This window comes from Planococcus citri, chromosome 3 (genome assembly GCF_950023065.1).
Source record: "Planococcus citri chromosome 3, ihPlaCitr1.1, whole genome shotgun sequence".
NCBI classification, from domain to species: Eukaryota; Metazoa; Arthropoda; class Insecta; order Hemiptera; family Pseudococcidae; genus Planococcus; species Planococcus citri.
Window position 1 is genome coordinate 18100261 of NC_088679.1, and position 17051 is coordinate 18117311.

The 17051-nt window shown below is 33.0% G+C and overlaps 1 protein-coding gene across 3 annotated transcripts in view; it reads left to right on the forward strand.

Moving 5' to 3' along the window:
* Positions 1-16829, forward strand: part of LOC135841476 (transcriptional coactivator yorkie-like) — an 80528-nt gene extending 63699 nt beyond the window's left edge. For 2 of the 3 annotated variants that reach the window (XM_065358447.1, XM_065358449.1), the window contains 4 exons: positions 3864-4039; positions 8629-8818; positions 12824-12921; positions 13572-16829. In XM_065358447.1, coding sequence (XP_065214519.1) covers positions 3864-4039; positions 8629-8818; positions 12824-12921; positions 13572-13661 — 554 coding nt within the window. In that variant the 3' untranslated portion in view covers positions 13662-16829. The remainder of the gene's footprint in view (positions 1-3863; positions 4040-8628; positions 8819-12823; positions 12922-13571) is intronic. The other variant, XM_065358448.1, reaches the window with a different exon arrangement.
* The last annotated feature ends 222 nt before the right edge of the window (positions 16830-17051 follow it).

Consider the following 17051-nt stretch of genomic DNA (forward strand, 5'->3'; position numbering starts at 1 on the left):
TAGCAACGAAACGTAGATTTTTGCCAACTTTCCAACTGCGCAGGGCTCAATGTTGACTTGAAAAGTACGAGTAACCATAAAGTACCAAGAACTGGGTGGGAAAATAACCAAAAGGCGCCAAAAAATACAAAAAAGTACCCAATCAAAATTAATCGGTTTTTTTTTCATTCAAGTTTGAGAAAAATTTCAATTTTATTCATCGGTCCTATCATTTCTTTGTCAGAGTGATACGTATAATCATTTTGGAGGGAGGCGACGAGTCAGAAACAGAAATGCAGAACACAAAATGTCGAGATGAGGAGTCGATTTCCGAAGTGACCCTTCTGGAAAAAAAGTTCATCTTTCTTTGGCACTACCCGTCGGGTAAAGCGCCCAACTACATTTACACTCGTGTAGTCCTGTCCAGAGACCCTTTTCTGTACAAGACTAGAAGGGCATAAGTGTAATTTGGCACTGGACCGGCGTTTCTCGCGCAAAAGATTTAAAAAGAATAATGATTCGAAAAATCAAACATCAGTTTTGATGCTCGAAATTGATTTTTGAAGGAGGCTTCAACATTTTCAAATTTTGAGAGAAATTTTCAAGAAATTTCAACGAGTCATCTTGAAAAATAGGAATAAATTGAGCTCAAGCAAAACGAGAGCAACAGCATTCGAAAATTCACAATTCTTCAAAACTAAAACATCATTATATCAATTTGTACACAAATTTTGTGGCAACACATTGAAAATAAGTAACCTTATTGGGCTTTCTGCAGCGGTTTCCGACAAAGACAATCTCAGAAGAGGCAAGCTGTACGAATGTGGAGGGGAGGGGGGGTGTTGGGAGCGTCCCTTCTCGAAAGCAATTTTAAAAAGTAAGTCCCGAACAGACAAGTCATCCAGATGAGGCGAGAGGGCGGTCTGAGTGAAGCTTCGAATGACCTAGCTAAAATCTCATTTTATGAAAATTAATGGACAAAGGTTATATTACAATTGGTGAGCTACTTGAACGATCTTTTTTTTCTTTCGAGTTTCTATAGGGCTTCGAACTATGTATGTGTATGTACATCAATTTGCCCTTTTATTCCTTGATCACGATGCTTGATTTGAAAAGTTGAGAAAACCTTCGAAAAATCAGGCTAAAAAATCGACTGGACGATCAGATCAATTTATTGATATTTCGACTTCGATGATTTGCGAAATGTCTTCCAATATTCCCATCACAATTTACCAGTACCTTTTATCACTTGAACGAACAAATCAGTTCTTCGGCTGTCTTTACAATAAGGTGTCGTATCCGAGTATCTTCGAGGTCCGATGTGTACATCTACATAAGACGGATGTTCTCGGTGTAAAAATAATTTCAGACACTGAATTATACGTGTTTACACAGAGCAAAGTAAATCCGATTGCTTTGTAACTGTGCCAAAGAAAAAAATTGCACAAATTTGATTTTTTACATTACAATATACGCGCCATTACTCTCCCCTGCACCACTTCTGCCACAAGTCTACGTACATTACGCTGCCATACTACGAGTACATGGTACCTTCATGAATTCAATGAAAGTACTCGTAATGTAAGACAGTGCTACAACACATCGACGTTTTGAATCAAGTTCACCTATCTACGTCGAACAAAATGAAGAAATACTTACAACAGACGATTAAAGTACATACGTAATTCAAAGCAAATCTTATCTACGAGTAATGCCCCGAAGTGAAAAAAAAAATAGAAAAAGAGTGTTACTTGTCCCATAGGTAACGCATCTCTCTCTCACAAGTTAGTAACACATCAGGAACGACGAACGAATTCACACTCTTATTATTATTTTTAGTCGTCAACGAGATTTCGGAATTTGCTATACGTGGTGACGGTTTACATAGTACTCTCACGTATCATCAAAAGAGACGTCTTTTTTTTTCCTTCAGCATTTTTTAAAAGGGGTTCATAATCATATAACCCTACGTGTAAATGAAACAAAAGATCGTAATGCGTGTTTGAAATTCTTCGTATATTCGGTGCCTTTTTACTCTCTCTGTGTGCGTATTTTGGGCCAGAGGCGAGCTGGCATAACCCAGGGGTAAATAAGTACATACACGCTGATTTGAATAGAATCACGGGTGGTGTAAGATGAGAAAAAAAATCTCGCAGTATTTCGTGGCTCGAACGACGAGAAAGTGATTAAGATGTAGTTGAATGTTGAATGGGAGTGAGATACAATCGTGATGTGGACGAATTGCGGTGGAGTGGATTTGCTCGAGGTTTGCGTGGGTGGTTTTATGTGAATTGTACGCGAATTGTTGGCATCGTGTATAGAGAAGTGTACGTATGTATATGTGTGAGAATGAGGGGAAAATCGTTCAACGTGGCTTGGTTTTTGTGTTGTGTAGACTGAAAGGGGGGAAAGGGCTGTAGGGGATTGGGTATTGAGACTTTTGAGAGACTGGAACTGTTAAAGGCAAATCGGATACCGAGTTTTTTAATCTCATGCTTCTTCATTTCACTTCGCAATTTTTGTTCAAGCTGGTTTTTTTTTTACCAGACTTCACAAAAAATGCCACAACATGAAAATTTTTTTCTTTTGAGACCATTTGTGTTGTTTTTTGAAAATATTGAGAGAAAAATCGTCATTTTTGAGCTCAACAAATAGTTCGTGGGTCATTTTACGTCGATTCAATCAAGAAGTGGTAAGAGGAGGGAGGGAGGGGGGAAAATCAGCGATTTTAAAAAAAATTTTCCTGTGGGAAGATCTTCAGAAGGGATGATCAATGGCGCAAATCGCAGCCCTCTAGCCCTTTTTTAAAGGCTATACAAGGGGATGTCAAAGTGTTCAGTGAACTTGAAATATCATCCATTTCAGCAGTGGATTACTCGATAACCGCGATACCTACCAAAATGGAACTTTTTCCAACAGTTAGAAAAACTGAATTTTTTCAAATTTTAATTCAGATAGAGTACGATAAACGATGTTTTAATTATCGCATCGTGTGATAAATATTGTCCAATTAACATCCAATTATTTTCCCGCTGAAAAACTAATCGAGTAGATAGAATATATTTTCAATTATGATTTTGTGCAAGTGGTGGTGGTGGGTGTCCGAATTCTCCAATACACGCTTTCGTTTGCCTCATCATTTAGTCCATTCTGCTCAAAACTAAATGTATATAATTTAATTATTCAAACTCTTTCGGAAGTTTCAACTTGTAGTCTATGTATAAATTAACCCTTAGGCTCATACGAACCTTTAGGCCTACATATATCTAAATCTGTGCGATTTGAAAAATTGATCCATTTTATACCTTATCGATCACTCATACTTTTGATGTATCTTGTAGCAGATAAGAAAAAGAGGTTATTTCGTAGTTATAATTATTTGTTAAAAACTTCCCTTGAGATGCGATCAGTGATTAAAAATAGTCTCACAAAGATCGTGTGGGTTTTCAATTTGAAAATTTCATCACTTTGTAATTTTTATCATTGATTCACCGCGGTATCATTCATCAAAAAATTAAATTAGGATGGGTGAGTCTAGGTATAAATGTATCGTTGCGAGCCAGCTGCGATCTATCGTTGAAATTGAAAAGCTATTCGTAGAAATGAAACATTATTCTCAACTAGGGAGAGAAAAATGAACCTTGACGAATACGAGGGGTTTTCAAGAACACGTGTACTGAATGGAAAAGCTCAAAATGCTAAAATTTTATTATTGAAAAAAAAGGTACTCATCTCTGGTATTACTGGGTTGATAACCGATGATTACTTTTTTGCACGAATTTGCCATATTTTAATAAAATATTGTACAGTAGCATGATTTCTTGTTCTTTCACATAAATCAAAATTCTCATTTTTTTAAACTAAAACTTTTTTTTTTTTTACAGCCGCCCAACTGCAGCGTACGCCATCAACGGGATTACCTCAAACTATCAACTCGTGGATGCAACAGCCTTCGCCTTCGTTATCGTTACAATCGCAAATAACTCAACAAAATCTCAGATTACAAAATTTGAAAATAGAACGTGATCGGTTGAAACTTAGACAGCAAGAAATACGACAGGTACGAGTAACTACTACCTACAGTAATTTTATGAATTTATTATGCAGATAATTACCCATGCACAGTGTTCAGTTCGTGCTTTGAGAAATTATAGGTAACAATTTGGATCATTTGAACCTTTCCTGATCTTAGTTGATGGGTTAATTTTCATGGTGAAATGCTTTTTGTGAATGTAAAGGCTCAAAATATGTACAGATGATTGTATAAGTACACAATTCAGGATCCTGTGCTAAGAAGAAGGTTCTCTATCTCGGTATCTCTACTCATCAAAAGTTCAAAACGCTGTGACATAAACCGTGGGAATTCGACTCGTCAGAAATTCAGTATTTTGAAATTAATAAAATTGACGTAAAAATGGTTTAAACTGAGATAAAAATTATGAAATGCCCGAAATATATTCAAAAATATTGTGAATGACAAAAATTGATGGAATGTTGAGAAAAACTCCATAAAATAATTTTAAAAAAACTTGAAATTGTCAAAAATTTGCAAAATTGGCTAGTAAAGAATTGAAAATTGAAAAAAATGCGACAAAATGACAAAATTATCCCGAAAAAGTTCGAAAACTGTGAGAACAATTGATAAAGTGAATGAAAAAAATTGATAAAACACCATCAAAATTGCGCAACATAACACAAAAAATTCCCTAAAAATTCATGAAACACTAAACGTATATTCAAGTAATCGTAAACAGTCCCAATTGAGAAAATTTTGCAAGTATTTGAGACAAAAATGACAGAACATAGACACAGGACCACCGAGAGAAGGGCAAAGAGGGTTGTTCGCCCCAGGCCCGCGCGCTTTTTGGTTTCTGGAGAGCCCGGCAAAATAAGAGCCAGTAACAAAAGAAAAACATCTTTTTTTAAGCATTTCTCAAAACACAAATTTTCGAAGCTTTTGCCCTGTAAATTTGGAAATTATTTCTAAAAAAAATAAAATCAAGTTCCAACACCAAAAAATAAACTTTTCCAAAAAATACATCCTTTTTACGAGTATGCCTCTCTAAATACAAATTTTCAAGAGCTTTCGCCCTTGCTTTGAGCCATGTTCTGTACCTTTTTCAAAATCGACTTTCTTTTTTAAAAAAATTATACGAATTCTAAAATTTTATAAGCCAAAAAATAAACTCATCGTCCTTATAATAATAAAAAACATAATTTTTATGGCTCTCAAAATACATATTTTCAAAACGAGCCTGTTTTCTTTCATTTTTCAAAGTCAACATCATTCAAATTTTTAAATTTTACAAATCGAAAACTGCGGGACCAGACATTTCCTGGATCCAACTTGGCCTGATCAGATGCATAGGAGAGAACTTGATTGACTGAACATATTTTTTTTTCAAATTAAAAGAGTTGAACAGACCGGATCAAATCTACCATTTCTTAGTTCGAATTAAATCTGTTCAGACCTCATCAGACCCAATAAGGGAGATCTGGATGTATGTATGTATTTGACCACATCTGATCAGATCCAATCATTTTTCTCTAACAATTACAGGGCTCATACTCAATTTTTTTCAAAAAACAAAAAAAAACGTACCTTTATGGACCAAAAAATCTTGAAAAAATAACCCCCCCAAAAAAAACCAAAAGAGTTATACAAAACGAGAGTTGGACATTTTAATGTAGAGAATGATCAAAGAAAACAGAACATGCTGTGGTTTCATATTTTAGAAATTTGAAATATTTCACAATTTTTTGGTAAAAAAATTAAGACTTTTTGACAATTTTTGGAAAATACTGAGATTTTAATAATTTTAGCAAAAGGAAAGTTTTTTTGAGAATTTCTGGCAAAAAGTAATGCATAAAATTTTTTTTGGGAACATATGAAACTTCTCACAATTTTTTGTAGAAAAACAATAATTTTTAGCCATTTTCCAAAAATTAAAAATTTTTGTCATTTTTTAAAAAGAGAGAAGTTAATATGCCAATTGTTGGTAAAAAGCAAGGCTTTGACAATTTCTGCAAAAAGAGAAATTTTCGGCAATTTCCGGCAAAAAAGCTGGATTTTTGGACAATTTTTTTTAAAAATGGGAGACTATTGGAAAATAATATTTTTTGGCAATTTGCTACAAAACGAGAATTTTTGAAAAATGTTCGCAGAAAGGAAGACTTTGATAATTTTAGAAAAAAACAAAGACTTTCCGACAATTATTGAAAAAAATTACACTTCTTTGCAATCTCGATCAAAGAGGTGAGAATTTTGGACAATTTTGAGAAAAATGTGATATTTTGGAATTTTCTACCAAAAAAAAAGACTATTTTTCAGCCATTTGTTTGAAAAGCTAAATTTTTGTGAATTTTTAAAAAATCAAGAATTTTTGACAAGAAGCAAAACATTGTCAATTTCATCAAAAATCAAAAAACCAGTAAAATTGACGTAAAAATTGAGAAAAAGTTGCTGAAATACCAAATAGGGTATAATAATACCAGAATCCTAAAATTGCACATAATTTTATCAATTTTTAGTACATCACTAAGTATGCTAAATTATTGTTGATTTTTGAAAGGTGGTTTCATTTTGTTAGAAGAAGTTCTTATGATAATATGTATATTTTGATCAACTTTTTCACCATTTTCAACATGTTTATTATTTTAAACAATTTTTACGTATTTTTTTTACTGATTTCTTGATAATTGCAATTTCAGCATCAGCATGGCTCAGTCAATTTTCTCAGCTTTCATTAAATTTCTGAATGATTTTATTGAAAAATTTGTCGATATTCTAACGTGAGCAATTTTTGTTAGTTTTTCATGAGCTTTCTTCGTTATTTTCATGACGAATCAAGATGTATTTTAAAATCCATAACCGACAACTGAAGTTGATTCGTTCGCGAATGATTCTTTCAAAAAAGACGAAAAATCAAATTAGATGTACATTGCATGGCGAAAATTGACTGTTACGTGTTTCTAAGAACAGAAAAAATTTGAAAAAAAAGTTTTCGGAGTCTCTCCTGGAAATTATTTCTGCTTTTCAGCCTACTAACTTCAAGGATTTCAGCTAAAATCTCGTCTTTAGGTGTTTTTAGCAAAAAAGTGATAAACCTTTAAATATTTCAAAATTATTTTCTAAAATGAAACACACAAAATATATTTTTTGATAACTGTAAAGAACATTTCCTTGACTTCTCAAACAGTTGGTAAGTTTTTAAAACCAATTAAGGAGGGATAAACATCAAATCTAGCCTCTGAGAGTGAATTTTTTATCATCTTCGAGGGGCTAATGTACGGTATATGAGAGTAGGTAGAGGTAGGTATGTACTGTACTTACACGAAAAAAAAAAAGATCAGACAATAATTAAGCCAATTTTAGAATGGTGCAACTCTCCCAATAATTGGCCCCTTTTGGTGCAGAGTTCGCTAAATTTGTTTGAATTTATCGTAAACCTATACTTATTTTAGAATTTTACTATCACTGAAGTTGTGTACTTAAAGACAGTCGATAATTTGAGGATAAATCTTCAGAAATTTTTGGAGACCCTGGATCATGAATTTTATTTTTTTTACAACGTTTTATATTCCATGAAAATTATCATTGAAAATAGTGGAATGGGGGGGGGGGGTAGATATCCAAACTTAATCAACATGGCATACATACTCGTAGCTGGGTAATTTTTCATTTTCGTGTAAGTTAACTCAATTTGACCCTTTATCGAATGAAAAATTGCAGCTACGACGACGAGCCCCTTTGGCCACTATCCAGCATAATTGTACGAGCCAGAATCAGAGTATCACGCATATAACCACAACCATGTCCGGAAACTCAACTCGGTTTCTTCTTCGTTTCCTCGCTATAGTTACATTTTTAGTCGTTTATGTTTTAAATTAACTTTAATTACGGTAGGAAAAAACAAAAGAACGAGTGCTATACGTATTGTTGTGCAGTTTCTTTCTGCGTTCGCGTATATTTAATAATATGCATTTGACTGATTATGACGCAGATGTTGGAAAACTTTTAGAATAGGTTATACTCGTATTTACAATTTTATTGGGAAAAGAGGGAAAAAATATGTTGGAAATATTTTCGTCGTCGCGTATTTTTTTCTAAGCTCTTTAAAAAGCCAGTTCAGAAAAATGGTAGGTACGAAATACAAATAAACTAATACGATGTGTATTACTCGATAGGCAAATACAATCGTTATGTACCTGTTTGAAAAAATTACGTAATTGACAACGATGTGAGTCGTCCTCGTCGCAATGTCGCGTTATAATTCGATACAACAACTTAAGGGTCAGAATACAAGACTGGTATACGATTAGATTTTCATGAAGATGATCTTTTGTACTGTCAATTAATTTAGAACGGTTTTAATTATTTTGTACTTTGACCCTTTTCGTCGTCGACGATGTGAAATCAGCTTTTCTCATGTACATATTACGGGTTCAACTTCGAGAAGTAAATATTGGCAGTTTTTTTTTTCATTCTCTATGATACTTTTTCGATTAATTATCGACTATGGTTTGATAGCGGTCTGTTCGATTGAAAATTTGAATCGGTATTGGTACAAAAAGAGAGGTGTTAACGAGGCGTGGTTTTTTATTAGAAGATTTTTAATTATTATTTTTTTGCCTGTTGTTTGATTCTAGCATGAAAGTATAATGAATAGAACGCGAACCGATCCGTTTTTAACAGCTGCCGGATTAATGACAGCACCTGTTGAACATTCTAGGCAAGAATCAGCCGACAGCGGATTAGGGTTGGGTAATAATTACTCGTTACCTCATACCCCGGAAGATTTCCTAGCTTCAATCGATGATAATATGGATGGTGTTAGTGGTAAGTTGAAATTTTGGAATTGATGAGTTGCGATTACTTTAATTTTTTTTGCCCGATTTTCCTTAGATCAGAAAAACCGCCCTCAGAATCTATTTTGGAGTCTTAGATGACCATTTTCATCAATTTCTTGCGTGTTTAATTTTTTCAATTGTATTACCCAAGTGGAAAGTTATCTCAGCTAAAGGCTTTTCAATGAACTTCCCTCAAATTTGGGATTTCGACTTCTTTTTGCATTGGATTGAAGGGGCTCGAGTGAGGATGAGCTCGACTCAAAATCTGCGGATGCCAGAGGCTAAAAAAGTCGAAATAGAAATCAGTCGATGGGAAATCAAAAATTGCATAACATATGCAAAAATCAGCATCTCTGGTTTTTTCTTTATTTTTCATTCCCAAATCATACTTCAACCCCCTTTGAAACCACAATAAAGAGGATTTTCGCGCCCTTTTGAACGATTTTTGATTTGGAGTTATCTCTGCAGGCATCCCAAATTCACATAGAAGGCTGAATTCGGCAAGTTCATCTGAAAGATGTCCTAAATATGGATTTTGGGGTTTAGATCGAGCAATGTTTTTTTTGAAACACATCCAGAAAGTATTGAAGTTTGAAATATAATGTTACTCATTCCCCCCGTCCCTCCCCACCAGAGGGTAAAAGGAACAGAAAAATTAAGAAATATAATATTTTGGCAAAGTAGCTCTCCCAATCGAATGAGAATGCTCGAACAGAACCAGAAAAAATTTAAATACCTTTCAAAAATACACCCCAAGCAAGATTTAAAGCTCGGAATTCAATTTTTGGATTTTTGGGAAATTTTGGAAAAATTCTGATCACCTAGATCTGTTTCCTGTGAGAGAATCAAAACTTCGTAAAATTTTGAGAGAAAACTAAAATTAAGTTTTCCCTCTCAGTTGTATTCGCGGGGGTTCGAACCATAACTAACTCTATGACCTTCACTAAATTTCAGGAATTGACCATTTTTTTTGTCAATTCTTTGAAAAAAAATCTGTACTACTTGTCAAAATTCATGGTTTAGTCTATCAATCAAGTGTTTTTAAACAGAGGAAATTTATCTTTAGTGAAAATCAACTTGTCGAACCAAAATCTGATTAATATCCCATTTTTGAACTCAGTCGAGGTATCGTGAATTTTGAAATTCATTTGAGCCTTTCCAATGAGATTTTTGAAAGCTGAAAAAGGCCTCCAGAAGCTTTAGAACGACTTAAAACATCCACTAATAAAGAAGAGAAGCAGTAGTCGGGGAGCCCGCAGCGTCGATCCTCCGGGACCACTTTTTTCTTAAAGGGGGAGTCCTAAGGAACATTTCTAGCCCTTTTCCTCTAAAAAAAAAAGTGGCCCTACTTACAAAATGGCGGCCATTTTGATTAGCAAATCAGCCGAAATCGCAGATTTTGCGTTCCAAAATAGAAATTGCTCGACATTTTTTAAACCGTACAAAGGGAGATCGAAAGATCAGGCAAAAATTTATCACCTGTCAAAATTTCAATTGCCAAAGTTCCTTTTTGATTTTTGGTGAATTTTTGAAAATCAAATTTAGGCCAAAAATGAGGAAAAAATCAAAATTTTACCGAATTGACCAAGAAAGCTGAAATTTGTAATACACCCTATTTTCGACCTGGAAAATCGATTGAAAACTGTTTCAAACCGTTTTGAGCAGTTTGGAGTCTCCAGCAGATTTTTAAAACTCGAAATTCCCACAAAATTTCATCAAATGTAGTTGGAAAGCCGGAATTTTGGTCTGCAAACTAATTTCAATACGCTACAAAGTCAACTGCTGGTGGATTTCAAGTCATTTTAAAATTACTGGAGACTCCAGTAGATTTTTGAAACTTGAAATTCCCACAACATTTCATGAAATGAAGTTAGCAAGCTGAAATTTACTTCGCAAACTAATTTCAATACGACATGAAGTCGACTCCATGGTGTGCTTCCAGCTACTTACATACTAAACTTCAATTTTCCAAAAAACGCCATAAAACCTTTCAAAAAGTCGCTGGAGGCTCCAAAATGACAAGAAATCCACCAGCAGTCGACTTCGTAGCGTATTGAAATTAGTTTGTAATATGAATTTCGGTATTCCATCTCCATTTCATGAAATTTTGGTAAATTTCAAGTTTCAAAAATCTACTGGAGGCTCCAGTAGTTTTCAAAAAGTCGCTGGAGGCTCCAAAACGACTTGAAATCCATCTGCAGTTGACTTCGTAGCGTATTGAAATTAGTTTGAAGAGTAAATTTCGGCTTTCCAACTCCATTTGATGAAATTTTGTGGGAATTTCGAGTTTCAAAAATCTGCTGGAAGCTCCAGAACTGTTCAAAACGGGTTGAAACAGTTTCCAATTGATTTGGCAGGTCGAAAATAGGGTATATCCCAAATTTCAGCTTTCTTGGTCAATTTGGTAAAATTATGACTTTTCCCCTCATTTTTGGCCTAAATTTGATTTTCAAAAATTCACCAATAATCGAAAAAGGCACTTTAGCATTTGAAATTTTGATAGGTGATAAATTTTCGCCTGATCTTTCGATCTATTTTTGTACCTACGGTTTAAAAAATTTCGTGCAAGTCATATGTTGGAACGCAAAATCTGCGATTTCGGCTGAACTGTCAATCAAAATGGCCGCCATTTTGTAATAGGACCTGCACTTTTTTTTGAGTACAAGGGCTAGAAATGTTCCCTAGGATTCCCCCCTTTAAGAAAAAAGTGGTCCCGGAGGATCGACGAGGGGGGGGAGTGCAATAGATCTTTATGCGGGCTCCCCGACTATAGAAAGCAAAATATAAACCAAATTTTAGACTCCTTGCTTAATTCAATTCAATTTTTTTTTTTTTAGTAAGCTGAATTTGGATTTGAAAAAAATATTAAAAAACCAAAAAAGAAAATCAGCGTCTGAAATATCGTATTTGTTTTCGATTTTTCTCTATTCGAGCCAACTTTTTCACCGGCTATGTTGATCCTTATTGATATTTTTGAATAAAAATACTACTTTTTCTTTCGAATCTTTTTTTTTTTTGGCAAAACTGAGACCTTTTTGTACATTTGCTGTTGGCAAAATTTTGACACTTCTTTGAACATTGCGGAATTCTAATTATCTAATCCAGAAAGTGGTTTGTTGGAATAAACAAAAACTGGAATTCAAATTTTTGTCGAGTGACAAAAGTCAAAGTTAAAGTTCAGCACAATTACAAAAACCTGGAAATTTCAATTGAAGATGAAATTCGAGCCCTGCGTATCTGAAATAAAAACAAAAAAATTATCATCCAAAAATTACAGGGAAATTTAAAAAAATTTCTGAAGATATAAATCCTGTTTTAAAAGAACAGAAATTCATAAAATCATAAAAAAGACAAAAAAATCGACGAAATATTGCCAAAATTTGGTAAAAAAAAAAGGCTGAAAATCAGCACAAAATATCAACAAAATTTTTCAAAATCAGAATTATACAAGAAAATTATCAAAAATGACAAATAATGAAAAAAATCAAAAGTTTTGGGACACTTCGGTTTCCTCCATTTTTTCACTATCGAGAACGTGCAAATCAATTTCAGTTGAGCATTTATTTATAAATTCAAGTTTCATCTACTTTTTTTAAAAAAAAACAAAAAAAAAACGCATAATGTACCTAGTAAAATAGACCCGCCAGATCGTTCCTTTACTTCTCAAAGAAATGGTTTCCTACCTAATTTAGTTTTTTCAAAAATTGAAATTTATAGTCGAAAAATGATAGGAAGACATTCTTTTCGAAGAAGAAACTGAGAAGATGATTTTTTTTTTGTTTCAAAAAAAGTTAAAAAAGTTACTGCAAGTTTACAAAACTTCGATCTGATGCCTGAGTATGGCAAAATCCTAAATAGCCTCACTGGGCAGTATTCAGTCATACCTTATCTATATTTACATACATTACGCTTGAAACTTTATTTACCAGCTAGTTTTTCCAGCATTAATCATCGAGAAAATTATGAAATTAATGTGTTTTTTTTTCAATTTCAGAGGGCGGTCCTGCCGATCTGTCAGGTTTAGATTCTCAAGACATTTCATCCCTTAGCGATAACATCGATTCAACCGATGATCTGGTACCTTCTTTACAAGTAAATACATATAGTTACAAATGTACCCATTCTAGAATGCATAATGCATAAAAAACAAACCACTTTCAAATTCCAATTTAGATACAATATTTTTAAAAAAACACAGAACAAAAAAAACTAAAAAAATAGTATCTTTTGACCCGGAAACATTTCAAATTGAATCATGAAGTGATGAGTTACTCTTCATTACTCGTAGTAGTCACATTGGTATCTCTACCCAGTCTCATAGGTACTCGTAGTCCTATTCTTTCGTACACCAACGAATCAATCGTCCAAAAAAGAGAAAAAAATAGCTACCAAACGAAAACTACGCATTTATTTGAACTACATGAAAGATGTTGATAATGTGTTCTCGTTGAATGACAGCAAATGGCTTTTGATGAGATGAAGTTCAATGTATACTTTACTTTAACATTCAGCATTCAGCTCTAGTACCTTGGGTGATAAAATATAAACTCATGTACACTGCAATTGGATTGTTTACCATTTCCGTTCGGCGTTCTCGAATCTCAAAAATACACTTTTAGTTAGACCTCTTTTAACATCATACACAGAATTAAAATTCCCAATACGTCCTGGAATATTTTTACGTACTCGTATATTTGTTTACCTGTATTTCACGTTGTAATGTTTGTTATTTTGTGTTTCAGTTGGGAGAAGAATTTACCAGTGATATGCTAAACGACGTGCAGACTTTAATCAACAATAATCGGCCTGATAACGTGCTTACATGGTTGTGATGATTATCCGTAGCAGAAACCACCTCAGAATGTGTGTAAAAATGAGAACAAAAAATATTGCAGCTGGTGTTTCTGCTCGTTGTTATTTTATTTTTCGTTTTTTACTTTTTTTTATATACGTTATACCTATGTGCGCGAATTGCGAAATTTTTTCTCAGCTCTTAGCGAATTATTTTCTTATAAATAATTGTTAATTGAGCGGTATTTGTGTACCTATTATTGTACCGTAATTCGTAAATTATCGCGTCAATTTGAGATATTTTTCTTTCAAATGCAGTTTCCATCCGTCCTCTTGCTTCCCTCCCTCAGTTTTCCATCCTTTTTCCCGATCCCATTACCTACTATTTTACGTTGTAGAAATACTACAATGTAAATAATACGCGATCCTTAGTGTATGGTTATGTACGAGAGGTAGCTAAATATTGGAAATTTAACATCGATTGTGTGGAGTCGAGTTGAAATTGTATATTGAATTTTATGCAGTGGCGTGGCCGATTCTACAGGGGGTTGAAAAAGAGGACAGAAAGATCCCCTCCCAGACAGGTTCAGTGAGACAGTCTGGAAATTTTGAAAGATAAGTTGAAAATCATGGGAATGAATTGAGCAAGGTGTCATTTTCTGAGTAAATTTTCATAAATTTTGGTAATTTGATCGATTTTTTTGAAAAATGAAAAATTCTTACTGGGAAAATTGAATTTGGTAGCAAAATAATCGAATCGAACTATTTTTGTGATTGTGGCATGTGGCTTGTTGGAATATTCCCCCCCCCCTTTTCTTGAGAGAAAAAAAATTGAACCCAAAAACCACGAGAGAATAAAGTCATATAAAAGTTGATTTAAATCGTGAATTACGAATCACATTACATTTTTTTATTTTGGAAATCCCCTGAAAATTAATTCAAATTGCACCCATTTCTACCAAAAATTCATATTCCAATATTCTTATTTGTGATTGGTGAAAATTTTGAGCATTTATAACACACTAATCCCCCCCCCCTCAGTTCTGTACCTTTTTCAACATCTTAAGGGTTTGAAAAGAAATTTTGGATCCATTCAGAGTCGAAATTGGCCCAACGCCCAAAGCAAAAGTTATACTTCTTCTCCTCAAAAATTCACTTTCAAAAAAAATATTCTACAGAACTTTGAAAAACAAATTTCATTAATTGTAAAAAAAAAATTAATTCAAAATTGAACTTCTACAAATTTTGAAATTAAAAAAATATATTTATTTGAAAAAAAAAGGTCAATAAAAGCAGACTGCCAGACTGTATTTGTACCCACTTCCACTAGAATAGATTTATTTGGAAAATTGTTCTTAAGGATCCCAAGTACAATTAATCTGAGTTTGCAGGGGTGACTAAAATTTCATTTGGACCATTTTGGCATCTACTTGGGGCTCCACAGCGACTCAAACCTGCCTACAATAGATTTGAAGGTCGAAAATAAAATGCTAACAGTTTTCTATTAGGATTAGATCCAATTTTGATATCATTCAAAAGTCGAACTCAAATTTTCAAAATTTTTTTAAATTGAAAAAAATGAAATTTAGCTCCTGCAATTTGGCATTACCACAGCCCAACATTTTTTAGGCACTATGTCCAAAACAATTTCTCGAAAATAGTTCAAAACTGTTCAAAAAAATTTTTCGAGCCATTTTTAAAGTTTTTACATTTATTAAAAATTCAAAATTAAGTAAGCATAGGTAAAAATCAATCTAGATGGTCGTATCAAGTTAGAAGAACGGTACTCCTACTCCCTCTTCTTCCATTATTTCATCAACATTTTTTTGAAAAATTGTTATATTTTGTCAAAAGGTTTGAAGAAAATTTCTAAAAGGTCAATGATGTTTGGTTCATAATTTTTTTCAAAAATTCTTGAAGTCTATTCTGAATTGAAAAAAGTCAGGTACATGGGTTTTTGAGAGAGGGGAGAGGGGGCACTTTTTAGCCTTTGTAAATTATTTTTTGGAATACGCAATTGGGAATTTTTTTGGAGCTTCGACTAAAATTGTGAATTTTTGCATTTTTTGGATTGATAATCTGAAAAACACTTATTATTAAAAACTAGAAAATTTTTCAAAATTTTATGCATGACGTCGCGTTGTTGAAAAAGCGAGGAAAAATAATGTATTTCATTTCAAAATGAAACTCAATATTTGTATTTTTTTACAAAAATTTTTTGAAAAGCAACAAATTTTCGACTCAAACACGTTCATTTTTATTTTCTTGGGTCCCAAAAATATCGCTTATTGAGTTATTCACCCCCTACCCCATCAAAACATTCGATGCAAATTATTTCCTCAGCCTTCTACCTATTTATGGCCTAACTAAGTTTGAAAATTCTGAAACATTGAATTTTTTTCACCTATACCTGCATTTGCAACCTTTTTTTTTTTTTTTTTTTGTACAAATACTTTTTCAAATATTGCTTCTATCGAAAACAAGTATAGAAAAAAAAAACGTGTTTCCATTTAAACTACCTATTTAAAACAAAAAGAATTTTTCCTCTTGAATTTGAGAAAAATTTCTCTGGTTCAAAATTTCATCAAATAAAATATTACAACATGCAAATCTCTCTTCCCAACTCAAAACATATCAATATAAAAATAACACCATTATTTTTTTTTCTCAAAAATCACCTCTCGGCTGCGTCATTGATTTAATGAACGATCGATCCAGAGGCCTGTACAAGCCCAACTCCTTCGTATTCACTTGTCGATATTTTATTTCAAATTTTGTGATATAAGTTAATGTAAGATTTATTTCAACGATACCTATTCATTTTTTTAATGTAAGAAAAATATTATAGGATATTTTACTGTTTGATACTATGTCTTATGTCTTCCATTCATTTATTTGTGCTCTGTACAAAACAGTCAGACAACTTGAGAACCAATTTGGTTTCTTATTTTTATACTTACATGTAGTACGAGTACTAATTCAACGAATACTTTCAAAACTTGAATAATTTTTGAACAATTTTTAGAGCTTCATTATCGAACTTACTTAAGATACATGAGAGTTATTTTTCTAAGTGCAGATATTACTCATATTTTGTGTGTTTTTCTTTGTTTGTGTTTATTTTTTGTTCGTTTGACCTAACGTTTACAATACTACTAATCCCGTCCAATTTTATGACAATCGTAAATAGATGTTGTTATTGTTTTTGATTTTTTTTCTCTTTTAATTTTTATGAACGTTTTGAAAAGTTGAGTGTGTTATCATGTGTTATTTTATTTTATATACGTGTTTTTTTTTTCATTTTTTTTTTACAATTCGAATTTGAAATTGTGTGCTTTTGTTAGAAAAGCTGTGCTTTCCTTCAGTTACCTTTTTATAGACAGATGGATATTTTGTTTTGTAATTTGGTAGATATTTTTTTTCCAACGAAT